The sequence below is a fragment of the Xiphias gladius genome, chromosome 14 (genome assembly GCF_016859285.1).
Source record: "Xiphias gladius isolate SHS-SW01 ecotype Sanya breed wild chromosome 14, ASM1685928v1, whole genome shotgun sequence".
Lineage (NCBI taxonomy): Eukaryota > Metazoa > Chordata > Actinopteri > Istiophoriformes > Xiphiidae > Xiphias > Xiphias gladius.
The window spans coordinates 21,896,326-21,924,060 of record NC_053413.1 but is presented as its reverse complement, the minus strand read 5'-3'; the positions used below and the strand labels follow the sequence as shown (position 1 = coordinate 21,924,060).

At 42.1% G+C, this 27,735-nt stretch overlaps 1 protein-coding gene across 1 annotated transcript in view; it reads left to right on the top strand.

Annotated features, from left to right (window-relative positions):
• The window catches only part of LOC120799040 (microtubule cross-linking factor 1), a 68,165-nt gene that overhangs the window by 4,659 nt on the left and 35,771 nt on the right, over positions 1 to 27,735 (top strand). Inside the window, exons 3-4 of the mRNA XM_040143878.1 lie at positions 24,469 to 24,528; positions 25,622 to 27,010. Coding sequence (XP_039999812.1) covers positions 24,469 to 24,528; positions 25,622 to 27,010 — 1,449 coding nt within the window. The remainder of the gene's footprint in view (positions 1 to 24,468; positions 24,529 to 25,621; positions 27,011 to 27,735) is intronic.

The following is a 27,735-nucleotide window of genomic DNA, read 5'->3' as shown; positions in this document are numbered from 1 at the left end:
GGCCTTTAAAGCCCATCTCCTCCTGTCCCTGTGCCTGTTCTCTGCTGTCAGAGGCTACACACTGTGACTCTGGCCCAGAGCTTGGCACCCCTGCATGGATTAATCCAACAAGAAGGCCTGTTATAAAACATGCTGGCGTGTTTTCCTGCGCTCTGACGGGAGGGGGAGAGGAGGGGAGAAAGAGACAACGAGACAGAGAGGGAGAGTGGCAGAGTGGCAGAGAATGGCTGTAGATGTCAGCCTGCGATACGGCCACAGATCCACACCTTGCAGACTTGATGCTAAACAGTTTGAGAGAGCTGGTTGACAGGACCTTCCGCTGTTACAGTATTGTCCCAAGGAGCGAAATGTCCGCTGCTGCTTCTGTGTGGTCACTGTGACGGCGAGCGGCGAGCGGTCGAGAGATTTTTCATTCCTCTGACGTTTGAAGAAAGGCCCACTGATACGTGCAACGAAACGGAACTAATGAAACGTCAACGTGCATAACGTGAGCGTCAGGTGATTTATTAGGTGTTCCCAGTCCCCTGTGATAAATTCATCTTTCATTACAGCGAAATTATAATCCTTTGTGCACAGCTTTTCCCCGTCAGTGAGCGCATGGTATGTCTAAGGTCAGATTTCTTCCGTTGACACACAGAAGCATCACATGAGGACGATGTGCAGAAAAAAGCCAAAACCTACACATTATATAACCCATTCTGAAGACACCCCTCCTCAGCGGAGGTGTGCTAACTCACACTCTTTCATTTTCCTGGCACCAGTCAGAACATGTATACATTGAAGTCACTTTCTTTAAAGGGTTGATTCACCCAAATTGTCAAAAAACATGTTTTCTTACTTACATGTGGTGGTAAGAAGCCATGTAGACAGTTTTCATGGGGACTTCTGTTAAAATGTAGTTCCAATGAAAACTGTTCACTGCCAGGTTCTGTGGATTATCTTGCATAAACAGGACAGTGTTTCTGGGAATCCACATTGTTATGGACGTTTTCAAATGCTTGTCAGTTTTCTTGTCATTTCTGTCTGTCATTCCAGTTTAAGCCACATAATTTGAAGAGGTCGTTAGTTCGGAGTGGGTCGACGTTTTGGGAAATCCGCTTATTTGCTTTCTTGCTGAGAAATTCATCGACTTTCTGGTCGATTAGTTTCACATTTCTCAAAGCCTTAGGCGATGTATTTATATACATTGTTTTTATTCAACCAAATGTCCAAAAGGAACTGACTGAATGATTAATCAGCCAATCGTTGCAGTTCTAATCGATATCACTCTTGTATCTGTACGGTAAATATAAAGCCACTCTCAGCCGCTAGTTATCTTAGCTCAGCATAAAGACTGGAAACGGGGGGAAACCGCTAGCCTGTCTCTGTCTGAAGGTAATATAATTTGCCCACCAGCACCTACTGAGATGTAGCCTCTAAACGTTTAAAGCGTTAACCAGCGCCGTTGTCTTAATCAGAGTGTCGGCAGTATTTGCATTTTTGCACGCAAGTAAAAACAGGAATCAGCGGTATCTCCAAGAGTGGCTCCGGTCTTGAGTCTTTTGTTATCAGCGTGTCACTACTACAAAGGTTCGCGAGGGGAATGCCTGCATTGTTAATGAGTCACGACAACAACGTCTGAGTGAGAGTCACTGCAGACATCGTCATAGGATCTCGCAGAAGAAATGTCGGCTTTGAAGAACCTCCCGATCCTCCTCTTCTCGTCCCCGCTTCCCACCTCTCCTTCATATTGTACCCTCTCCTCTCCTCTGCTGTGCTTCCCTGTTGGAGGAGTGTGAAGGAATCTCATTGACCTAGTTAATATCTTGTGTCTGACTGCACCAATGGGATGGAGAGCAGGCGTGAGGAGAGGAGTAGCGTAGGGACTGTGCTGTAAGTTGAAATCTACTGCAGTGACACACATCCATATAAAGCTTTTCTTAATTTACGTGAACGGGAGAAGGTGTTTATTTAAAAAAAATATGACTTTTATTCAGGGAGACACTGCATACATACAAAAATTAAAAGATTAAAAGGTCAGACCTGTGTTGTGAAAATATGAAAAATTACTCGACAATATCATAAACGCAAGGAAGTCAATTTTAGAGCACTCCTGAAAAAAACTTGTTTTTTTTTTGCGGTAAAAGTATTGTTTACACTTGATAACAATAATATTTAAATAGGTCTTAAAGTGAATTAGATTTGACCAGGCCAAAGCTGAACGATGCGGTCGTAAAGCATTTTAGCAGCAATGATGTTGCTACCCTCAAGGCAAACTATCCCCAAACCAAAAGCAAAACGGGAAATCACCGATTCCTCATGAAACCCTGGATTGATGTGTTATAATCTGAAGCGGCGTCCTCTGAAGTGTAAAACCCTTGAAAAATGAAATTCCTCCTCCCCGTGGACGTTTTTTGATGCAAATGAACATGTTTCGCAAATGTTTTAATTTACAGAAGTATCTGCCGCTTTATAATCATAAAACCTCCAGAGGCGTTTGCTGTTGAAGCGATCAAAGGCACATCGGGGGACACTTCAAGGCATTTCAAAAACGCATGTGTGGTCATCTTAAATCTTCAGAAGTGATGAGACTTGACTTTCGTTTTTAATTTTGATTTAAAGCACCAGTTTAACGTATGAAAGCTGAAAAAAATGCTACGTCCATTTGGCTTTTTTTGTAGAAAGCCAGTCAGGATGTTTGTCTTTAAGTAGTAAAAATATGATAACTTACTAAATAACAGGAAATATACTTTTTGTAATAGTGATACTAAATAGTTTTTGTAATGTCTAGATATTTTGGACATTAGGTCTTTGTTTCTGAAAGCAAGAAACCCCTGTAAGATGCTTCCTGTATGATCATCTTGCTTGTGAGACACGAAACATTTCTGTTTCCAGCACTGGTACCGTGACTTCAGCCACCTTTTTAGGTCTCTCTGTGAGATGTTTATATCATAAAATAATAATTAAAAAAAATCCCTATCAAGGCCAATGTAATCCAGCATCTTTGCTGTGAGGTGATAAATGAACTCTGACCCAATAATTTATTTGGAGTATGCCTGTTTAATCTGCAGCAGACAGATAGATCACATTTAAAAATGATGATAAAAAAAAAGCCCCATTTATGGTACCGTAGAAGCAGCTCCAGATGAACTGAGGTGTTGCAAGAGCTGTGGTTCTGGGTGTGGTGGTGCAAATGTAGTAAGAATACAGTTGACAAGGAATACTGGAATTAAGTACAGAAAAATATCATCTCATCATCCCACAGTATGCTCATCAACTTAACCTAGATCTGAAAACAGAAGAAGATACACAGTTCGCACCCAATGCCTCTCTTCTCCACTGTAACAAATGGCATTAGCTGTTATATTTAGGCAGGTCGACAGCAGCTTGGCAGGCTGTAGCTCAGGCTGAGTCATTGTGTTTCCCACCTCTCCTTCAAACACAAGGAGCCTACAGGCCATCAGAAAAATAGAGTTCCCGGAAAAATGTTGGAGGCCATAGCCTTGAGTGAAATATAGTCCTCGACAGAAGTGCTTTTGGCCTCGCCAAAGGTTGTAGCGAGTGAGAAGGTGTCGGTTTTGATCTCTGTTGAGTTATATATGAGGAAGGAGTTTGGAACCACTTCCAAGCCTTTGGGATTTATGCCAAGGGGAGAAAAGAGGAGATACAATATGGGGGGGGGTCCAGTGGATCAGATGACTACGTGTAATTTTAAAGGGGTTACTCGTAGACAAACCCACTGATAATTATCATCCATCTCTTTAGATCCCCTCAGCTTTACTTTGATTTATATGTCTCTTTTAGCTATATCTTTGGTCGTATGGTTTGCAAATTCTGCTCTAATTGACCTTGTTTTCAGCAGCAGGCTGCTGCTTTTGTTAAAAAAAAAAAAGCCAGATATTTTCCTGAAAGTCGAGACCAAACAGATCGAAAATGAGAGCGAATATTTGGTATTACATTCATTAGATGTACGGAAACACGACTCTCAAAGGGCAATTGTTTGCTAACGCGCTAGCCATAACAACCGTGGGAGGTGATATGTCACGTGATGTGTGTCTGTCAGCTTTTTCTGGATTTCTACTGCCCCCCAGTGTCCAAAAAAACCCCAACAAATGCAGCTTTAAGTGCCCTGTAGGGAGGTGAGTTAATATTGTAAGTAGGACTGCAACTAATTCTTATTTCATTGGAGCTACAGTAATTAGTCAATAAAATAATGGTCAATCAACAAAAAATGTATCTGCAGCTATTTTTTTAGTTTTCAAGCAAAAATGTTTTTTGGTTCCAACTTCTTAAATTCATGATGATATTCTTTAACATTTCTAATTGTAATGTAGTAATGTAAATGACCTAGGGTCTTGGGATAATTGGCATTTTTTCTGTATTTTTGGACACTTTAGAAAAAAATGAATAATCGAGAAACTAATCTGCAGGTTAAATGATAAATAATTAATATTTGCAGTCCTTATTTTCATTATTAAATGATCTGTCAAATGCTTTTGATTAATTGGTTGTAAAATGTTGTAAAACACTGAAAAACCATGATATGAGACAAAGTTAAGCAGGGAATATTTGCATTTGAGAGGCTGGAAACAGCAAATGTTTGGCATTTTTGCTTGTAAACCTGAACAACAAATTAAAAATTGATCAGTTTATCAACTAATCATTTAATCACTTGTAATTATTGTTGTACTGTGTCGATATCGTCAGATGGAGGAAAGTACGTTAGATGTATTAGTGAACCATGTTGCGTCTTGTCAGGAGGATTCAGAAATCACTGCAGCACCCCATCATATCCAAACTATGCTCATGTAAACAGCAGTTATCACTCCTCCAAAATAATCGTAGCCCGGTCACATCTTCTGTATCAGCCCGCAGTCCTTTATGTCAAAAACTGTGCGTACCCCTGTTCATAGATGACACTGCGGGGTGTGTGTGAACTCAGTGAGTCAGTCAGCGTGGTCTGGCGGACTAAAAGAGTTCATTTGATGTAGCAGGGGGTCAGAGACTGTCTGAGTCACAGAGGGCTGTCACCATGTTCTCGCCAACGGCGGCAGGGTGGTACAGAGCTGTGCCAGCAAGAGAGGAAGGTTTATACAGGAGGCCTAGTTCAGAAAGAATACATGCAACTTATTTGGCACTGCAACGTGGGTATCAATCTTGGCACAGGGTATCGAAAACTTTTAAGCACTAAAAGCTGACACATGCACATCCAGACAATGTTTGGTGGTGCTGCTTAAACTTGCAATGCCTGATTTTTTTTTTGGCCACTTGGAGCAGCAGAAATAAGCTATAAACGGAACACCGATACGGTACAGAAACACCTATTCAATTTGAAATGGCAAACTTGTTATTTACAAATTGGAGATTTGGAGTTGTGGGGTCCTGGAGTTCTGTCCAGGTGACAAATATACATTTAATATTCACTCTCCTTCATATGTCTACTCTTCGTTGCTGGGTGGGTAGGGCACAGTTGTTTTTTTAGACCTTTTAAGCAGAAAAAAAGCTGCCTGCGGAGACGATACTGGAGCAAAATCGTAATGTTTACCCCGATGGGTACTTCTGTACTGACTACAAAGCTGTGAATGTTCTCAAAACGACCCTAGGAATAACGTTTATATATGTCTGTGAAGATTCTCAGTCATCCAGGTCACGGTATTCTGTAAGTGCTATGCGAAGACAACTGGACTTGCTTGAAGTTCTTGAATACGTTTCGCCTCTCATCCAAAAGGCTCCTTCAGTTCTGAACAGTTCTCCAGAACTGAAAAAAACGTTTATATGCAACTAATTTGCAATAACAAATATGTTGGAAGGATCAGATTACATTTTCTATCACCATAATGAGGAAATACTGTTAATTAACATATTTGACACGTTGCTGAAATCCTGAGCCTGAACGTATCAGTAAAATGTTCTCTGACAACGTATTTGTCTTTCGTCAAAATGCCCGATCTTGCTGCACAACATCTACTTCTAGCGACAACAGGATCATTAAACTTTTTATGGTTAGTTAGGCACAGTCTGGTTTACTACAGAAAAATTTTTACACTGACTTCAGACGCAACATTTTTTAGGTACATTTAACCACTACTTCCCCTAACCTTAACCAGGGTGCTTTTGTTGCCTTAACGCAGCCACAGACTGGACTATGGATGCCAACCCCGGTCTCTGGTGTCATAGTGCTGAACTTTGAACGCCCACTATCCACCCTGATCACCTCCCCGCAACTCTGGCACAGTTCATAAAATGTAGCACTTCATTCATTAAAAAAAAAAAAAAGTCAGCGATTGTTGTGGATTGTCAACACGACGTCATTGGGGAAACAAATTTAGTAAGCTACAAACACAAGCTCTAGGGGACAGGTTTGCTCAAGAACCATGACAGAACCTGAAGATCCAGCTCAGTTACAAAAAGGAAATGTGTCACAGCCCTAGAAAATCCACTTTAGCTGGTAGCTGTGGCACCTAATGGACAAACACAAACCCCCTGATGTGGACCACCCCCTGGGCTATCAACAAGTTCAAGTAACGACTCTCTAGATGACTGTGGGCGTCTGCTGCCACCTGAGCTCAGATTTCGTTATCTTTTACAACACTCTGAGGCAGTTTGGTAGTCTGTTGGGATCTGATAATAGCACAGTATTTCAAATCCCACTCTCCTCCTTTATTGGCTCCCCCTCCTACCATTTTCAAGCCACAAAGATGGCATGTGTGCAGAGGCGAAGGCCCCTCCTTCTTATTACCAACCTATTGTGAACCATTTGACACACACAAGGGAACAGTGAAATACTGAGTGGCGCGGGGGTGAAGACAGCCTCATTATCAGCCAGCTGGACAGCCCCGCCATCCTCTTGTACTCCGCTTTTAACCCTCATCCCCCATCCTACACCCTCCCTCAACCCTCCTCCCTTTCAAGCCCCAATCACAAATGAGAATAACGAGAATCTGTTGTCTGGTTCCCATTAGTGAGCAGAGGAAACATGGCTGGAGGTCTCAGATAGACTGATACAAGTCTATGATCTGTTAGGTTTTTATTTATCTGTGGATTGCTACGATAAACCCATGCTTAATGGTCACTGAATGAAAACCTAGACTCTTGAAAAACAGCTTGGTTCATGCTAATCATGAATAGTAGATGATGTTTGGGGTGGCTGCAGTCCCTAGCTAGATGGTTATCATGGTCTGAAGGATAATAAGCTGCTGATAAAGGCTTAATTAAAGCCCGGCAGCCATGGTCCTTGAGGAGGCTGTTCACAGAAACTATCGGACTAAATAAACTTATTGTGTTTTTCACTGTAACACTGGAATGAGATTTGATACAGTGCATTCAATCGTCTGATCTTTGTGATTCTACCAAGGTATTTTTCTGTGTCTACATTATAAAACCCCTGTTTCTTAAGATATGTCTTAAGTTCTAACATTGCAGATTTTTTTCTTTGCTTTTACTTTTATGCATTTAGGGGCATTATTTTATTTTATTTTATTTTTTTTATTATTGAGCCTTTATGAACATGGTCAACTCCCTGTTGAGACAACTCCCTGACTGGCCTTTCAGTCTGTGGACAGTAGCTCCATGTTGGGCAGAGATCACTGAGACGCTCGAGGAGATGGTTCCATGTTAAATCTAATTGTATATTGGATGAGCTGTCAGGAACCAACTACACTGGCCCTGTTCTTTTTAAAACATTTTTTTTTAATATTTTTTGGACAACAGTTGTGTCACAGGGGCATAGGGAGTCTACGGCTGTCACTGTTTCAAAAAGTCATGTTTGGTGCATCCCAATGGCCCCAATCGTAATCTCCCTGGTTCGTGTCCAAGCTGTGACCTTTATGACATGTCATCCCTCCTTTCTCTCTATTAAATTCCTGTCCCCTCTACAGTGTATCAAAATAAAGGCATAAGTGTCAAAGAAAATACTCACATATTGTGCACATACACCACCTCGTTCATTTGAATGCCACCCATGCAGCCTACATCGTAGAACAGATGCCATCTGATGACTTCAGATTTGTGGTAATGTTACTATAAGACAGTTTGCATCTTACAAAGTTGGCAAACCAACCTTTTCCTTATCCATAATTTTGCCTTCGGTGACGTCAAAATGCTTCCTCCCATTACTTCTCAGAAGGTTTGATGTTGTGATTATTTTGCAGCACCACTTGCCAGTTCATCTATTTTCCATCAAGGAAGAAAACAAAAATCCCAGGTTTACCGCTCAATGACCCATGCAAAAGATCTGATAGTGTATTTAACAGACAACCACCCACTGGGGTACACAGCCTGTTACAGATCCCTCTTGATCAAATATGGTGTCTGGTTGCATCAAAGATATGTGAAGACTCCTCCTCACTAAGCTTCTCATTTGAATGGTTATTTCGCCCTTCTGCTAGGCTGCCACACACATCTAGGTCATGGATATCACCATTTTTAAGTCACAGGGAAAGAGAACTAAGTAAATGTAGATGCGGCTGTTGTTAACAATGCTTGCCTTGGCTCACTTGCTAACAACGTCAGCAAACCTGTTCCTCGGGACAGGTAGACTGTCATCACTCATGCGCAAGTGTTACTTGCCAAAATTGAGAAAAAAGCCTGAAAATCTGTCTGCTATAATCAGTTCTCGAGTGGATCAGCTAAGAAAGGTACAGAGGCGGCCTCAGCAGACAACCTCGTGGATACCAACAGTAGCACAGACTCTATCACACTGATCAAATATTTGATTTATTCTCCGCGTTCGAGTGATAGTTTGAATTTCGAATAAACTGTGACAGCTCTAACACAGACTGTCGGGAGGAAAAATTCAGTATTGGTTTTGGTCTTTTGATAACAACAGAAATAAAGATATTCACTTGTATGTCGCTTTGGAAAAATGAATAAATGTAAAGATAAAAAAAAAACAGCTTTATCCTTTAAGTCTCCATTTGAAAGAGAAATTCTTAATCTCAGCTGGACCCAACTGCTCCAAGACAGGTTATGTTGAAAAAAGAGATGATCCCTGTTCTTCACGTGTCTGAGCCAGTGATATTTGTTATGGCAGGAACAGCATGGGAAATGTAGGATCTCTTTCCATTCGAGATTTGTCAACGTTATTTTGCCAGAGGACGCCAGTCAAGTGCAGGTCTCCGATCTTATCTGTCTCCTCTGTACATTATGATTACTGCAGAGCGACGTTTGGCTCTCTCTCTCTGTCTCTGTCTCTCTCTCTCTCTCTCTCTCTCTCTCTGTCTCTCTCCCTCTCTCTGTCTCTCTCTCTGTCTCTCTCTCTCTCTTTCATCTCTTATCTCTGCACATTACACACCACTGGCACGCTGCCAGCCCGTCGTCCCAGAATACTCGGCAGACCTGCTGAGGAGTTTGGAGGCAGATGACATGGCAGCTCTTCCCTCCTCCTGGCCTGTCTCAGCCACAGTGTCATTTATAGCTGTTAGTGTCGCTCCAAACATGAGACGACTACTGTGACACATTGAATTTATTTATTTATTTATTTTAATAGCCTCCTTTTAGAGTGAGGGTGTGAACTGTCGTTGAGAGCGCAGGCTGCTTTAGATGACCTCCAGAGTGAATGCGTTTCAGATATACATTAGCCTCTTTCGGTCACCTGTGTGTCCCTCGGGAAGGCTTCTGCTGAGGCTGCATGCTCTTCTACGGCACCGTCCTGCAGCTCATTTAAACAGTTACACACATTCCCACCCGGGAGCTGCCCACTACAGTCCCCCCGGCTTCACCGACGGCTGTGCGACAACTGTCAAAGGGGAAAAATGAGCAGCTCATTCATTGGTCTCATTTTCAGAGTTGATCTCAAACAAAAATCTTTCAAACCTTCAAGCTATTGTTGCCGCCTACACTTTGCTTTTATTGTCATGTTGGACTTGCAGCCTTCTAGTAAAATGCCTATACCAATACCCCACTTTTGTATAAAAGAGTTAATCCATCTTGTTTTAGAGCTGAAAGGATTAGTCGATTAGGCGATTGACAGAAGAATAATAAGCTAATCGGCTATTTGGATAAGTGATTAATTGTCTCAGTCATTTTTCAACCAAAAGCAGTGTAACAATACCAAATATTCTCTGATTCCAGCCTCTCAAATGAGAGGATTTCCTGCTTTTCTTTGTCCTATATTGTGGTAAACGAAATATTTTTTGATATTTGTACTTTTGGTCAAATGAAAGAAGACATTTGTAAGATGTCGCGTTTGGCTCCGCGAACCTGTGATGAGCACTTTTGACAAGTGTTTAACGTTGAACTGAAAAAAAACCGTCGGCAGAAGGATTGATAAAGAAAATACCTGTTAGTTGCAGCCTTTCTTGTTTTAGTTTTTTATCTAAGTCCACACGAACAGGGTTATCCAACCTGAAGAGAGTTTTCATGTGATATTAACTGATAAATTTGTTCCACTTTTTTGTTTGACCTTTTGAGATATATGCTCATTCACTTTCTTGTCAAGAGTTAGATGAGAAAACTGATACCGCTCTCATCACTGTGTGTTAGTGATGGCGCCGGAGCCAGGAGGCAGCTAGCCTGACTCTCTCTGATGTTTAAAAATCTGCCTACCAGCACCTTTCAGTGTAACTATTTCTTGATGAGAAACAGTTAGTTTGCCAGTCAATTGAACCTGCTTCAGCCTCCAAAACACACCTTAAAGGTTTTCGTTTTGGTTTCCAGCCAGTGTTGGTTTAAAACACTGTTGTGGATGCTTTTCCATCCCTTTGTATCAAAAAATTTAGGGGAAACGCTGACTACTTTACGAGTATGTTAGAGACGTGTTTGCCATGAAAACAATTCGATTCAAAGTTTTAATATTTCACAAAAGCTTGCTGCAATTTAAAAACTTCAAACAGAAAAATCTTCATTAGTCTTCCGAAACCCACATTCATTAGTTTCTACACTGTTTTATAAAAAGGTGTTTAGTACTACAAGTGTTTAAAAATTCTATTTAGTGTGATTTTTCTGTGAATGACAGGTTACACTGTCTACATTGTAACCTTACAGGAAACCCTGCCCGTGCAATAGGAAAAAAAAAACATGTTACAACAAAAATAGTAAGAGCTGTTTGGAAAAGTCTCAGGGCTGCAAGTGTTTTCAAAGTGCACTTGTTCCGTGATGTTGGTTCATCCTGCTGGACCGTCTCCTCATGTCCCTTCTATAACAGAAATATCAATCACCACTTACTCTTTCTGGCCTCTAGCAGTGGAGGATCGGTCTCCCTGATAAACTCCAACACCAGCTCCGTCACAGAGGCACAGGGGGGGGGGTTGCCAGTTCTGCACTTGTCAACCCTCCACATCAGTGAGGGGGTGAAATCAGGCCCACGGCAGCTGACTGTTTATCCTGGCTGCGTCCAGTCTGCCAGATTGCTCTTAAAAGCCACAATGTTTTATGAAATAACGTATCGCATGCAGTTCAGAAATGATTCATTTACAGTACAATCGGGGACTTCCTGTCACTGAGAGACAGGAACATGAACTACAGTAAATGCTAAGTTAATGTTTTTCGTTTTTTTTTTTTTTTTTAAGTTTAAAATGTATCCATTATGTTGAGTTAATTGCACATTTCTCTGCCTGCCCCCCGATCCTGGTCTCGGCCTTTCGATTTCCAGGTCAGATTTTTCGATTGGTCTGTCTGAAACCGTCCGTTACCATGGCAGCCAGTGACGGACAGCCCAGCCAGACGATGGGTCATTAATTGCTGTGAGAAGATTTCCCAGCTTTGCTGCTGTTCACAGGGCACCCGACCAGAGTAGCCTCTGACTCTCTTCTGACGATGGTCAAAAGAATTTATAATGGATTAATACAGGTTTTCTTTTTTGGCTGTACTGGAGTCTGTGTATTCCAGTGAGACTTAAAATGAGTGTACTGGCAGAACGAGCATAAGTGAAGAGTCCCGCAAACAATAGTGAGAAGTGCAAAGGTCAAAACCAGCTTATCTAGAGCAGGGGTTCCCGACCTGAGGGTCAGGAGGTCTCCAAGGGGTATTAGATAAACCTGAGGAGTCTCAATAGGATTTACAGGGAAAGGAAAGAAGACCAAACAGGTTCCGGATAAATAAAATAATGTATTTTTTTCTGGTTTCTTGTGACAACTGGATACCTTTACTTCTTTAGGCTTCTAAAAATGTTTAAAATGAAAGTCAGAGAAGAAAAAAAAACAAATTTGGTGCTACTCGGTACTTATTGACATATGCAAGATGTGAGGAAGAGTCACAAGTAAGTGGTCAGTAGGTACATAGGTCGCGTACCATTGATTTAGAATATAATTAACAAAAAATCCAAAGAAAACATTTAAGTAAATCAAAGTCAGAGGATTATGAGATTATAATATTTCCCACAATCATCTCTAAATCACTTATTAAAATGCATATGCTAATAATTCATACTTTAAATACTTATTTTATTATAAAAATAGAAATAGGTTTGATATTACAAACATTTACTCTCATATATACATAAAAATATACCTACATTTAATTTATAATCCTGTGTCCGTATATTCCTTCATATATATTTTGCTGGTACACTGTACTGACTGAACAACAAAGAAATTTCAGCTAGTTACAGAAGATGATCAATAAGGTGATCGCTTGACTACACGTGACCAGAGTCCATCTTTTTTTCAAATACTTCATCCGTATTTCTTTTTATTTTGAGTCAGTTTCTCCAATCGTCTTAATCCCAAAAAATTAAAGAGTGCTTTATTCATGGGTATTGGCAGTATAGTGCCCGTAGAAACAGCTGCTTGTCACACATTTCATTTCCTTATCGGTGTGGGCTCCGTGATGTGTACAGGTCGCACACTTCGGTAGCCTGACACCATATAAGAAGACTCCACGTGCCCTCCTCCTTATCTGCCTCTGCCCGGTCTAATATGCTCCTATTTCGACAAAGATAACGCAGAATCCTCGCTGCCTCTCCTCTCGCTCTATTTAATCCCCCTTTTTTTTCTACCTCTTCTCATTAAAGGGTCCCAAATATATTGCGAAAGCAGTGTGGCACAGAACTCTTTGTCAGCGGTTACGGGTGCCGATATTTGAATATGTAGCTTCCACTACTGCTTCATGCACTGTAAGACACGCTAAAATAAAAATGCTAAAATGACAGAACGAAAACGAATCCAGCCAGCCTGTGTGTTCTGAGGGGCCCCCGAGGTGGAGCTGATTGTAATTATACATTTCAGAGAAGCCAAAGCTGCTAATGGGAGCGCTCGCTGAAGTATAGCCTCTCCTCTCTCTCTCTCCTGCTGCCTTCTTACCGTGGGATCTGCCGATTCAGCGTTACACACTCGAGGCATGCCAGAACCAGTTTGCCAGCAAGTTAATGTATCATGCATGCCACACACACACACACATATACACACACACAAACACACACGCACACAGTGACTTATCACAAGGCTGATCTTGTGTTAAACTGTTAAACCTGATTCACTGTGGAGGAAAAGGCACTCTAACAGCCAGTTATTTACAGTATGTTTGCTAAATTGCCGAGCCCTTATCATCCAATCAGGAAAATTGCTAATTATTATTAATAGCTGATTACTGTCTCCTGTTGTTTTATTTCAGATCAGCATGAAACAACAACGTTGCTCAGTACTGTACAAGGGATTAGGAGAAAAACTCCTGGGGGAATTTCTTGTCTCACCTAAAAGTTGTCTCAACCTTGTGTCTTTTTGGTTGGTGCCAGTTGGCAGCGTGGCAGCGTGTTTTCTACACACAGCGTGCCAGGCTGCCGGGTCGTTGAGGGAGATTTGTAAAGCATGAGTGAGAGCCGAGTGACACGCCCCATAAAAGCTCCATTGTGCTGCTCTTTAATGCATGTCGGGTCTCAGACTGAGGTCGGGGCTGGCTTAGTGAAGAGGAACAGTATGGGAGTGACCCACCGCTGCTCACACGCGACCTCCTGCAGACACGCACGCACGTACACACACACACATTCATTTACACACACAAGGGCACGCATGCTGTGCTCACGCTGCGGTACAGGATGATATATAACCTGGTAGGTCTCTATAGCTACCAATGGCTATTCCCAGGAGAATGACTGTTTTCTCACTCTATACGCTGCTATAGGACATATAAGTCTTTAGTGGGCAACCAAGAATAGAAGCATTGTTGACACCTCATAAACACACCTGTCAATTCACAGCCTTTATTGCCACAGGCTTATTGCTAAAGCAGTAACAAGGTATATAGTACAGTATATATCACACTGCGAATGGGCTTCTTGGGTCTTTTTTCCTCTTTGTTTGATAACTAGATAACTTGAAAATTTATAATTCGATTTGTTTGAAGTATGGTTGGCAGTTACTCCTTGATCCAATAATCAGTTAATTAGATTTTCGCAATGATACGGATCAAGGACCTTACATATTTTACAATTATAACATTTTGGCCATAATATTATGCTGTATTCATGGAGTGGGAGAAGGTCCTTATTCCTAGGATTTATATAACCGGTTATTCCCATCTCACATTTAGAGCTAGAGAAGAAAAAGCTAACCAAAAACAAAACAGAAAAAAGTGTATTCCAATTCATTGCCATATATATGCATACATATACACTTAAAGTCTTATATTTGTATATATACGTCATTTACACTTGTGTGTATATGTGTACATATGTGCATGTATGTAAAAAACAATTTCATAAAAATAAAATTACAGCAAAAGAGAGTAAGAGGAGAAAGAAAAATGAGAGAAGAAAAAAATACAAATACGGTAGATAAATATTAATGATGACAATACTAGTGTAGCTTAAGAACTAAGGAGAAATCTAAATGGTGAAACATACTCAATCCTTGATTCCCAGCAGCTTTCAAACTTCTCTTGTTCAAGTCTTAAAACAAACGTTAAATTCTACATTACAAAAATATCATGAAGCACATTAATCTAATCAACCACAGGAATTTCTGTTTTCATCCATTTTCCAGTCTATTTCAATATTCCATTTAAATAAATATTTCTCCATAGCAGAGTTAGTTTCATGGTCTACCTACTGAATGACAGAGATGTTTTTCACTGTTCCCATCGGACTCAAAAATCCTTGAAAGTTTTGAGAAAAATTAAATAACAGTATGAAGGTTTCTGAAAAAAGTAAATTGCCTCGAAAATATAATAAAATAAGAACATATCATCCTGCAAGAAACCCAGTCATGGATGTTTTTACTTATATGCCAGCAGGATAAAGTACAGCATCAACATGTGCATTTTTACCACTTGAGGGCAGTAAAGTAAATTGCAAACACAACATTGACTTATTATAATTACCTTGTAAAGTTGTTGTAGCGAAAGTGCTAGAAAATAGTTGCATATTTACAGATCGAACAGGCACAGGGCAACATTAGCTTTCATTTGGAGTCATGTTTGTGTCCATCTGACAAATGTAAATTCAATATACACTCTACTTTTAGCTCTGTTTTGTTCTCCACCATCTCCTGAGGGAAATACCTGACTCCTTAGCCGCTACGTTCACCAGCTAGTCGCTAACTGTGTCGGTGTGCCGTTTATTGCTGAGCAGGTGGTGTACGAGGGGCTTTCAGAATTTTATAACTGAAAACGGCTGCTGCCAATAAAGCCGATGATGAGAGTGAACCAAAACGGTGAAGTTGCGGCTGTAAAAAAAAACAAATGAATGAGCTGAAAGATGCTACAACACGCCGTAGAGCTGAGTGGAAATGCAGGGTTGTATGATAATTCTCAGTAGGTTTTGCCACTACAAGAAGCCCATTCACATTACACACAGTCATTTGATCTATTATTAACATAAAAACTGATAAGTGCAGCTTTAAGATCATGTGTATTAAACCTATGTGATGTCTAATGTTAACCAGTGGTGCGCTTCATTTCGAAACATGCCCATTTTCAAGTTGACCAAATATAAAAACATTCTGTAATGTCCTCGGGTTTGATGTGGTGGAGGTTTCATGTGCAGTCTCATGCCTGGTGTCCTGGCCACAGCTCAGCTGCTGCATTCAAGAGCATGATTCTCTTGCGTCCAACGATAAGGATTTCACATTCACCACAGGGGTTGGAGAGCAATCTCTGGACAGCTACTGATGTCAAGATGCCGGAGCGGTAGAGAGGCCAGAGTTTACAAGATGCCCCTATCCACTGGGGATGGCCTGACATTGGAGTGACCTCAGCGTGCGGCGTCCAGCCTGTCAAACACGTGCACACACTGGGAGTATTATATGAACCCGCGAGTGCTTCATACACGCATGCGGCGGGATGCACTGACAAAAGCACAAAAAAACATGCACCTCACGATCTTAGACACATGTGGGAGACTGACGACTGCAGGTGTAGGCGTGACACAAACACAGGTGTGCACATTGTCTGGGCAGCGCACTCCACTGGGTCACTTTAACTCAGTCAGCTTCGATTGGTTTACGGCTTTTCGAAATATCAATGCCACAGCTATTTGCAGTAGCCTCACTGTAGCCAGCCTGGCGTTTGCGCACCATTTTCAACGGCAAATTGAGTTCCAGTGGGTTGCATGGATCGTATTCGGCTGATGTAGCAATATATAGATGTAGTATATTTAGACCACTGCAGGTGCTGCAAGGCAAAGATTGATCGTCCTTATCACAATAACACGGTGTCGTAAATCATGTTGAAGCCGGAGCTTTAGAAGAAAAAGCTTCCCTGCACCAGAATGTGTCCGTGGATGGAGAAAAATTAAATTAAATGATTCGAAGAGAGTGTTTGACACAACTGCATTCAGTCAAGTGTGTGTGCTGTATTAATTAATTTATTGAAACGGATTACAGTCCAGATTGAGGGCTCATTCATCCCGATCCCACTAATATAATCTGCCTCTAAACATTTCACAGCGACTTATCTCTCTGAGCTCTCCCGCCGGGTGAGCGATATTTATTCTGTTGTGTTGGAGTCTTAGGCTCCTGTGTCAGGATTGAGAAGTGGTTTTTATCTGCATCCAGCGGCCGCCGCAGCTCCTTTTGTGCTCCGCCCCCCCCGTCCCCCGGTCCCCCGGTCCCCCGCCAACCCCTCCATCCCGCCCCCCTTTCGCTGGTCACACCACACTTCCTGTTAAATCCCATTTACCACAGCCAGACGCCGCTCTCTGCGCCGCGTTGCAGTCTTTGAGCAAAAATATTAAATAGGCCAAGCTGTTGAGTACAGATGCGGCCGAAAAGACACTCGCCGTGTTCCCATTCTTACACATCCTCCACCCACAAAATATGTTTTTTTCCCCCCATCAATTGGGAATTTTTCGGTGATGTCGCTATGTGATGTCATGCCGGCACTTGCTCCAAAAGTGCCTCAGTGTCTTACGCAGACAGGCGTGTCCGGGCACACAATATTCCTCTTTTCCCCCCTGAACCCACCAGTTTTTCCAAGATTATGTAGTGAGGCTGTAGCAGCAGGAACAGTGTGTTTTCCCTCGGCGCCAATGTTGCCCATTGAACGCTGTGCTTTTACTCATCTGTTGCATGTATTCCCCTGAGGCTCGGATTGACACTAAGGGACGACAAAACGCATCAGCAAGCTTCACTTCTGTAATTGTAGCAGAGAGTAGGGTAATGCTGGACTGCATTTGTTGACCATAAACAGCGGTGTCACGCACATCTGCGCCGTAACGCGATCGCATGCAAGCATCCTCACACACGCGTGTAACTGGTTTTGCGAGAACCTTCAACTGATCTCTGTCTTAAAGCCAAATCCTTACCCTGAATTTGCCTTGAATTCAACCCTTCTGTGGCCCAAACCTAATCCTAATTCTAATTGTAACCCTGAACTCTCTCCATGAGGCTGCTGCATTGGTAAAGAGGAGGGCTTAAACCTGAAGTTGAACCCTTGTCAACTATCGTTGACAATGTTATCTAGCAGTGCACTGGCTTGGGCAATCAAATATACGGTGGCCCTGAGGCTCAACTCACTGATTCACACAATATAAGAAAACACAAGCAAATAGTTGTGTTTTCTCACTTTGCAGCTTCGATGGAGCGTTGATATTTTTGGTCCTGACGCTGCCTAACCCCTAAACTTCTAACTAACCTAAATCTTCACCTTGAAGTGCTGACACTGAATCCTTATCCTGTCCTGAACCTTGTCCTAACCCTAACCTTCATCTTAAGGTCAAATCCAAAGCTTAAACTTACTTCCACCTCATCCCTACTTTAAACTTAATCAAACCGTAATACTCATCTTAACCTTCAACCTTAATCCTTACCTTAAAATTTAGGCCTTCGTGGCTGAAGTCCAGCTGGTTCTCAGAGGGACAGGATAACACACTAGTGAGCGCACAGACTCACTTACATTAGCAGCCCCCTACATTTCACATGTCCTTCACGGGTGATGTGTGAGGCCAGAGTAAGAGGAAGGAGATGTGGAAGAAAGAGAGGAGAGAAGAAGAGGAGAAGGGAGTAGAGGAGGGAAGGAGTAAGACAGAGTAAATTTAAAAAAAAAAAAGGGGATGAGGGGGTCCAGGTAGGCGGTACAGGAGAAGTCCAGTGAAATACAGACCCGTCAGTCATTCAGTCAGCGAGGGCCCACAGCGCCTGCTTCGGCGCCTCGGTCCCAGCAGTGTAACGACTGTGTAACTACAATCTGCTAATCCCGCAGTCTGGCAGATGCCCAGGGGAGTAAAACCAGCCGTACCAGTACTACGGCCAGCTCTGACACCAGCTGGAGCCGCCTGCCAGCCTGCATGACCGACTGCCACCAACCCAAGCCAACAGGCCTGTGAGAGCACTGCATTCAAATGATGATGGCGAGGGAAGCGAGTGCGCGTCTGTGCCTGTGTGGGCTTATTTCCGTGTGCATGAGTGCAGTTGTGTGTTTAAGTGGAAGAAATGAAACACTGGAAGTGTGTGTGTGTGTGTGTGTGTGTGTTGCAGATTGAGGTTTTAAGGCGGAGCTGCTCAGGAGACATAATCTCATTGGTTGAGTGTAATTGTAGAGCAATAGTCGTGCAAAGTACCTGGTTGTGTCTCGCCATTAGGGCTGCAACTAGTGATTATTTTCATTATCAATCAATCTGTTCATTCTTTTTTTCGACTAATCATTTGGTCTATAAAATGTCAGAAAGTAATGAGAAAATACCCATCGCAATTTCCCAGAGCGGAAGGTGACATTTTCAGATTGTTTCTTTCGTCCAACCAACAGTTCAAAACCCACAGACATTCAGTTTTCAGCGATATAAAACAGAAAAAAGATAACATTTGAAAAGCTTGAGCCGAACAAATGATTAAACAGGTATCAAAATTATTGTAGATTCATTTTATGTAAATCAACAATGGGATTCAGGATTATTGAATTATTTTCATTGCATATCTATGAAATTCTGTTGTGCAAATTAATCATCCCAAGAAAAATTAAATTAAAAACTAACAAATGAGTTATTAGGTTGTTTGTTTTACACTATGTCTGATTTAAAGCAAAACAGTGGTGCACAGTTAATTGCAGTGTTTTATTATAATGTTAAATAAAAATATATTTAAAAATAAAAAACATTTTCTCGTTAATATTGTGATATTGATCCCTAATATCTGGCAAATCTTAAAGGGGAACTCCTTGGTTTTTACACATCAAAGTCTGTTTACAGGTCTAGGGGAAGTACCACTGCATTTGGGAAAAAAAGTTGTATAGCATAACACAACCGAATCTCCAACTAGAACTGTGGACGGTCAAGTTGCATTGTGGGTAATGAAGGCGGCAGCTTTTGGACAGGGAAGACGAATGCGTGGAATAAAAAAAGACGATATCTCTGGTTTTGTTGCATCAATTTTGATCCTTTTTAAAAAAAAAAAAAAACTGTCCATTGATCAACGACGTTGCTGGACTCGTGTAAAGGTCAATAAATGGAAAGGAAGGAAAAAAATAAAAATGGGATTGACACACACCAGTACTGTTCTCACCATGAATGAGGGTTGAGGGTGCGTCAGTATGGCGATACCCCAGCTGTTACAGGGAAAGACCTGTGACCTCTCTATTGCACTTCTGTTCCTCCAGTTGCACTGCTTGTGTGACCTTCCTTTGTAAAATGCTAATCTTATTGATCCTGTACACAGTGATTAGGATTGTGGTTGTATACGCGGGGTCCCGCCACTAAAACTTAAGTCTTCTCTCTCTCTATATATTTGCATTGAGCTGCAACTCCACTCAGGAACATTGAAAAATGTGATCCCAGCAGCGCCACTGACAGTTTTACCGCTCCCGTTCAGCAGCGCCAAATGTAACAACCTGTAATGAAACCATCTATTACCGGTCGGAGGGCTCATGCTCATGCCGTCAAATGGAAGTTTTTAGGTGTAGCTGATGCTTGAGTTCATGAGGGGAGTACGCGATATGTTTGGCAATAAAGCGCCTCAGGTTGTGGCAGTGCTGTTACTAAGTGACTGGCAATACAAATGTGAATAATTTAATTTTCAACTTTAATGAGTTTGGCTGTTTTATGAATATCAGTGTTTTTTCCCTCTTTTTTCAGTTTTATTCTTCTTTCATTTGTTTTATTCAATTATTTATTTACTCCCTTCCTTCCTTTTAAGGTCTCTTTGTACTCATTGTATTTAGTTCCTATGATTTGTTTTCATGATATACATTTTAAGTGTACTTAAAATCGGATAAATGTCAAAGTGCCTGTAATTGTACGGCACTTTATGACATGCTGGAGTTAAAGTAAATATAAGTTTAAAAAAAACTTACACAACATGCTACTATAGTTTGTGTAACTGCAGAAATGGGTCAGACATTGAATGAGTTGCTTCTTGTAAAGTCTCAATATCTCTAGTACCAAAAGAACACCAAACAGATATACGGGGGCATTTTTCGATTGGTATTGTGTTGTATTTGCAGGTTATGGCCCAGACAATCTCTCTGATCGGTTTATCTTCAGTTCCTTTACTCTCTTATCACACTGTTTCTGTGATCAAATTGACTCCTGTACACAGTAAACAGCGATCCCCCTGTTGCACAAGATGCTCTCTAATCCGCTGTCTCCCCAGAGAGATTAGCTCTGTCACCAGGACTGGGAATTAAAGTATGACTGGTGCTGGAGATACTGGCCTTGGGAGTGTGTGTGTGTGCATGTGTGTTTGTGTGTTCATGTGTGTGTGTGTGTGTGTGTGTGTGTGTGTCTTTGTGTTTGTGTTTGGGGGGGGGGTTCGCACATCTTTGGTAGCTGCAAAAAAATTGAGTAAACAATGAATTACAATGTGCCATTGTCAGATAAAAACAATTATAGCCTTGGAGAGGATTCCTGCAGCTGATGTGGCTTAAAAATGGAGGGATTGTAGGAAAAGATGAGCAGAGGTGCAGTTTGCACAAGGTGAACAATAGCAATGTGTCATCACGCTCAGTCGTTTTGACGTGTAACTATTTGGAACATTGAAAAATTGAATTTGACAAGTTAAATATGGGTATGAACAAATCTGTTTACTTTCCTTTGAAGGGAAAACCAGTCAGTTCGTGCTGTGACTAGAACGAGCAACATGTCAAACACATTGTGTAAATGATGCTGGGCAAGGGTCTCCCCAAAGAACTCCATGTACTGTTAACCCAGCCGCATTCAGCTCAAAGCAGATTGATCTTTCTTTAATGCAGAGGTTGAGTTTGGATCAGACACAGAGACTTCAAACACCGTGAAGGCTACGTGAGGCAAGACAGAGAAACTCTTCTGTGTGTCAGAAAGCCAGGGAATGCTTTAGAATAATGTAGGTAAAAGACAAATGAGAAAATATTGACCATGAAACACACCTCAGGAGAGAACTATGCCAGTAAATTTGATTCAGCGCTGCAGAACCCTCATCATCTGAAAAGGCAAGGAGAAAGATGTTGGGCACGACATTCATTTTACAAAACATTCACAGAACTGGAGACAAAAATCTCTTTCTGTAACTGTCAATGCCCATAGTTTGGTTATGTTCGTGTTTTGGTGGCGTTTCTAAGGGGGCGCTTCCTTCCTGTCGCAGAGCCAGCGGCTGAGTCAGAGTCCGCTCCTGCTCCAGGCCAAACAGGCTCATCCTCACACTTTCCATCCGTCTGGCCATGAATGATTCACACTGTCCGACTGGTCTTATTTTGGCCGGCAACAGAGCTTGTAGAGCGAAGAGGTTGCTTTATACCAGGTAAAAATGAGTAGAGAGAAGTATAGGAAGTACATTGTGGGCTAAAACTGCAGCGGCTGAAACAGTGACGAATAATCTTCCGTTCGGAAAAATTCACTTCATTTCATGTTATTCATTTCTCAAGAGGCGATTTGAGGCGAAAAGGTTTGCGAACAGTAAAACTCACAGTTTATTCACATTAATAAACAGCCAAATCTAAAAATGCAAAATGTGATAATGTAAAGTGGAAATAGACAAGTAGCCAGTAGCTAGTTGACCAGCGGTATCCAAAATGATGAGAGCACATTACAGCAAAAAGTCAATCTAAACACAAGTGAGCTGACCTTCTCGTGTACCGCGACCGTTCACAAGTCCTCTGGAATGAAACCAGACTTCCTTCTGTTGGTTTCACATAAAGCCGGTGCAACACATCGGATGGCCTTAGCTGTAAAGGGCATATGTGGGGTCATCAGCCCCTTTCCAACATGCACCCCTTCGTAATGATCTGATCAACCCTGTCTATTACGTTGTGGTGACAAACATAGTTGCAAGGTGGATGTTCAAAGGCATCCTTTTTTTTTTTTTTTTCAGTGAACGAAGCGCTACATTTTTTAGCGTCACTGGGTGGTGGTCAGGGTGGATGGCCGTCGTACAAAGCATAAAGAAAGCATAATAATAAATTTACAGTATATATAATAATAATAAAAAAGGTGAAACATGCTGTAGGCACCACAACTGTTTATTGTGCTGAAAGATCAGATATTTTGGCGGGAAACAACTGAAGCATGTTGCCAGTGAACATTTCACTGGTAAGTTCAGTATCGACATTATTGGGTCTTGCCAAATAAAGTAGTTAACAACATTTTCTCATTATCTTAATAGAAAATGTAATCTGGCCACAGCTGTGTTCCTCTCAAAATTTATTTGCTGTTGCAAATTGGTTCCTGCCCTTTTGACAAAGAGATGTAAACCAGCAAATACATGAAATAGTTAAAATATCGTCATCAGTCTACAGTCAAATCCAAAGGAGGATTTTGGGCTGAAACAATTTGTTTAGTAAACGATTTACCGATAACAGTTTTGATCATCAATTAGTTGTCATTTAGATTCTCAAATGCAACAATTTGCTGATTTTTTTAAATTATAAATTGAATATCTTTGGGTTGCGAACTGTCAATCAGAAAAAATAAGCAATTTGAAGACATCACCTTAGGCTGTTGGAAACTGTTGCAGGCATTTTTCATTATTTTTTTGCATTGACCTGATTAAGCAATTTTGTTTGTTTTTTAAATCAACAGATCAACCAATAATCAATCATCCATCACAGCGTTATTGAAATTGTTAATGGTGGATTGTCCTGTTGAAATTCTCGTGAAGTAGGACCACACTGAAATACGATTACGACTTTGAGATCGGAAATATTAATATCATATTATGCTTCCTAGAAAGGAGCCTGGCTGTGGCTTAACTTAACATCAGGACCTTTAAATAACTCTGCCGGGGCAGCAATCTGTTCCTGGAAAAAAGGTTCACACTTGAAAGCTCTGCACTCTACATTAATATAGGGGGAATTTCTTCTTCTCCCTCTCTCCTCCCTTCATTTCCTCTCTCCCTCCCTCTCTTTCACTGCTTGTCTATCTTGTCCCTGGCTTATGGAGCTGCAGCTGATTCTGTAAGAATCAGACTTGATAAAAATGAATGATTTTCTTCGCGGGTAGGACTAAGCTGGCGTGCAGAAGGCCCTGTTTTATCCGGGCTTTGCGTGCGATGCCTACTGTAGATTTAGCTACGGGACAGATTTCCCCACCGGACGGGCAGATGCTTTCCCCTCAGAGCGCCGTGGAGGCGCCATGTGCCGCTGAGTCTGAGCCGGGATAAGACGTCCGTCGCACCGAGCTCTCAGGGGGATCTAAAGCGCCCCGCTGCATCATACCACAGAGGACACCACAGAACATCCTCGTCATCTGTGCGCTGAAGCATCTCTGAACTTAATACTGAGCAGAATTTACACGACAACGTATAAATCACATGCAGTATCCATTCACTCTGCCCCTCCACGCACTCGCACTAAGACTCGCATGGTAACCAGATGTTGGCCAGTGGTACAGGCTATTACCGTTGCTATGTGTGTGAATCAGACAGTAATTACGTCCTGTGATCTGCAGTTTGTATTAGAGTAAGTGCTTCCTACCTGATGGAAATGTTATATAAGAACTCCCCAGAGATTGGTTTTCCTCTGGCCTTTTGGCAACGTAGATGTAAGCCAACACATTTGTTCTACCGCATTGCTGTTATGAGGTTTCATTACTGATTATTACTATTATTATCATTATTACTGACTGTCAGGTATTGCACATGTCTGTGTAAACTCTGGCATCGTGATATATGAAAAATATCAATTGCATCTCAAAAATGCTTCTTCTTTGCTCTTTTCCAGACTGCTCTGAGGAGACGAGGAAGCAGGGAAACATTTAAAGACAAGAAATCCACAAGTCAGGTAAAAAAATAAAAAAAATCATTGAATATTTATGTTAACGGATACATCAGATATATATTTTTTATTTTTCTTATTGTAAAAAAATCCCATGCAAAGACTGTAACACTGCACCGGGTGCATGTTCCTTTAGTAACAACATCGGCACTTTAATACATTTTGACTCAATCCCATACACACATCATCCTGCTGTCGTAAATACTCACTATAGCACCAAATGTGTCTTTATCCACGGCTGAAATTAGTCCCTAGCAAATGCACTATTCTCTCCTGTTTTAACTGTATATCTGCAACCTTTTTTTTTAAAGATTTTCATCTTCCCTAAGAAGGAAATGGCTTGAGGTTGAGAACAACAGATAGGCTTGGGGAAGTCAGAGAGTTTTGAGAGACAGTGGGATTTCCAGACAATAACATTAGTATTAGTAATAATATAAAACACAGCCAACTTTATTCCTTTAAAGCTGCTACAATCTATATCTTTTTTTATAAAATTCATGTATCAAATGACATGAAATGAAGAGAAAACATGGAAGTGTGAAAGGTGTCGCTTGTTGAAATGGACCTACAGAGAATTATCATCCGAATCGGCAGCTCCACTCGGTTTTACGGAGCTCAATAGTGTGTTTCACCTCACTGTTCAGGTGTCTGGCCTGCAGCTTTACTGTTTTGTCTCTGCTCTCATAGCGTCATATTTGGCTGCAGCAGGCAGCTGTTTTCAGTTATAAAGCTCCAAAAACCAACTGTTCAATGCCACAGTTAGACACAGTCAGAGACGAGCTGGTGGACAAATTGAAGCCAGATCTTTCCCTCAGGAGTTGGTAGACACCAAAAACAAAGCTAAAATAGAGTGAACAATGTACTTATTTTATCAGGTTACCAGACTCACCATTCCGCATCAATGACAATGCTGCTTCATAACTGGTAGATGTGTAAATAATTAACAGTTGCTAAGAAGTTCACATTCAACTTTAAGGGTGATATGTCAATGTTGTGTCCACAACTTCTTTCTGCTGCTCCCAAGTGGTCAAAAAATCCATTATTTCGGTTTTAAATTTTTTTTTTCATCGTGTCATCCTCATCTTTATCACCCTACTAGGAGGACAGTGCAGACCTCAGGTGCCAGCTCCAGTTCGCCAAGGAGGAGTCCAGCCTGATGAGGAAAAAGATGGCGAAGCTGGGCCGGGAAAAGGATGAACTGGAGCAGGAGCTGCAAAAGTACAAGTCTGTCTACGGAGACGTGGACAGCCCCCTTCCTCTGGCTGAATGCTCTGGCGGGGGCCCTCATACCACTCGAGAGGCTGAGCTGCGCTTACGGCTCAAGCTGGTGGAGGAAGAGGCTAACATCCTGGGCAGAAAGATTGTGGAGCTGGAGGTGGAGAACCGCAGCCTGAGGGCAGAAAACGAAGACATCCGGTGTCAGTACGAAAGGGACTGCTTCGGGCGAGAACCCTTCTCCAGCATGCCCTCGTCGCCGTATGGCGGTGACACGCTGGAGTCAGCCAGTGAGCTACGTCGCCATCTCCAGTTCGTGGAGGAGGAGGCTGAGCTGTTGCGCCGCTCCATCTCAGAGATTGAGGACCACAACAGGCAGCTGACATCTGAACTCAATCGCTTCAAATTCGGCCCCAGCAGCAGCTCTGGGCCTGTTGGAGAGGAAGGTAGTGAAGGAGGACTGTTTAAACCTGGGAATGGGGGTAACGGAAATGGCTCCAGTAGCGGGATGATGATGGAGGAGCTAAAGTCAGCCAGGATGCAGATCAATGAGCTGAGTGGAAAGGTGATGAAGCTGCAGTACGAGAACCGCGTTCTCATGTCAAACGTCCAGCGCTGTGACCTTGCTGCACACCTTGGCCTGCGCACTGGCAGCCCTCGAGAGAGCGATGCAGAGAGTGATGCGGGCCGGCGAGAGGCTGCTGAGGACGAGGAGACAGGGCGTCTTCTTCTTCTCCATCCCAAGAGAGAGGGCCCTATAGGAGGTGAGAGTGACTCTGAAGACATGTTTGAGAAAACAACAACCACCTCAGGGTTCGGAAGCATCAAACCCTCAGATGGCAGCGAGCTCAGCGCCACCGAGCTGGCGAATCGCAGGAGGGAAGAGCGGGAGTCATTCAGTAATGTGAAACGAGAGGCAGAAAGGCTCGGGAAGACGGTTGACCGACTGATCACGGACACTGACAGTTTGATCTTTGAGGGCAGGCTGCTGGTGACGACAGGAGAGAGCCTGGAGGGAGTGGCGGCACCTGGATCCAAACCAGACACCCAGGTCCTGGACACCATCAACACTCGCATGAAGGCTTTCCGCACTGAGTTACACATCTTCATGGAGAAGTTGGACCATGTAGGGGAGGGGCTGAGAGAAAGGACAGACGATCTATCACCCATGCCAAACCTCACAGAGTCCAGCAGCTTCCTGTCCACAGTCACCTCCATGTCCCGTGACTCTCCCATTGGCACCTTTGGAAGAGACCTGGTGACTGACTTCCAGGTAAGTTCAGTGAATACACTTCCTGTAACCTTTTTCTACTGCTTTGAAGGTTACATCTTTTGGCACGTTTAGATGTTTTTTTTTGTATCAGAAAAGTATCAGTCACAGAAGGCCAGCCAGTTAGCCATGAAGGAGGAAAAAGTCAATACTTTTTCTTCAGTTGTGGCCATTGCAAACAAGACGTTCTTTTAAAATCTTGCATAACAGCATTGATTAGCATTCAACCTCAAAATCATCCTTCCTGGGTGTCCAGACGATATCGTGCCGCAGGAAAGAGAGGCTGAAGACAAGAAAACATCATGCCGGATGGCTTCAGTGCTTTACCGCAGCAGGAGACAAAATTAAACTGCTTGCAAAATTATGTTAAGTAGCCGACAGAATCTAGATATAGAGATAGTCATGAGTAAACCCCCTGGTGTATATGTAAATGTGATAATTTATTTAGGTTTGATTTAAATGGCCCTAAGTGTGCAGTCATTAGTAGACCATTTAAGGCCAAAATAAACTAAATGTGATCCTAAGTTAACACTGTGTGCAAAAAATCAACTCTAAGTAAAGACGGTGGCAGCGCCATACATCTAAAGCACACACACTATCCACAGCCAAGCCTGACAAGGGGAATCTCATTAAGTTGTAGGCAAACACGGCTTAAAGGACAAGTTCGGATTTTTTCAAGTCCGTCTCAATAAAAGACTTGTAATCATTCCTCCTCTCCACTACTCGCT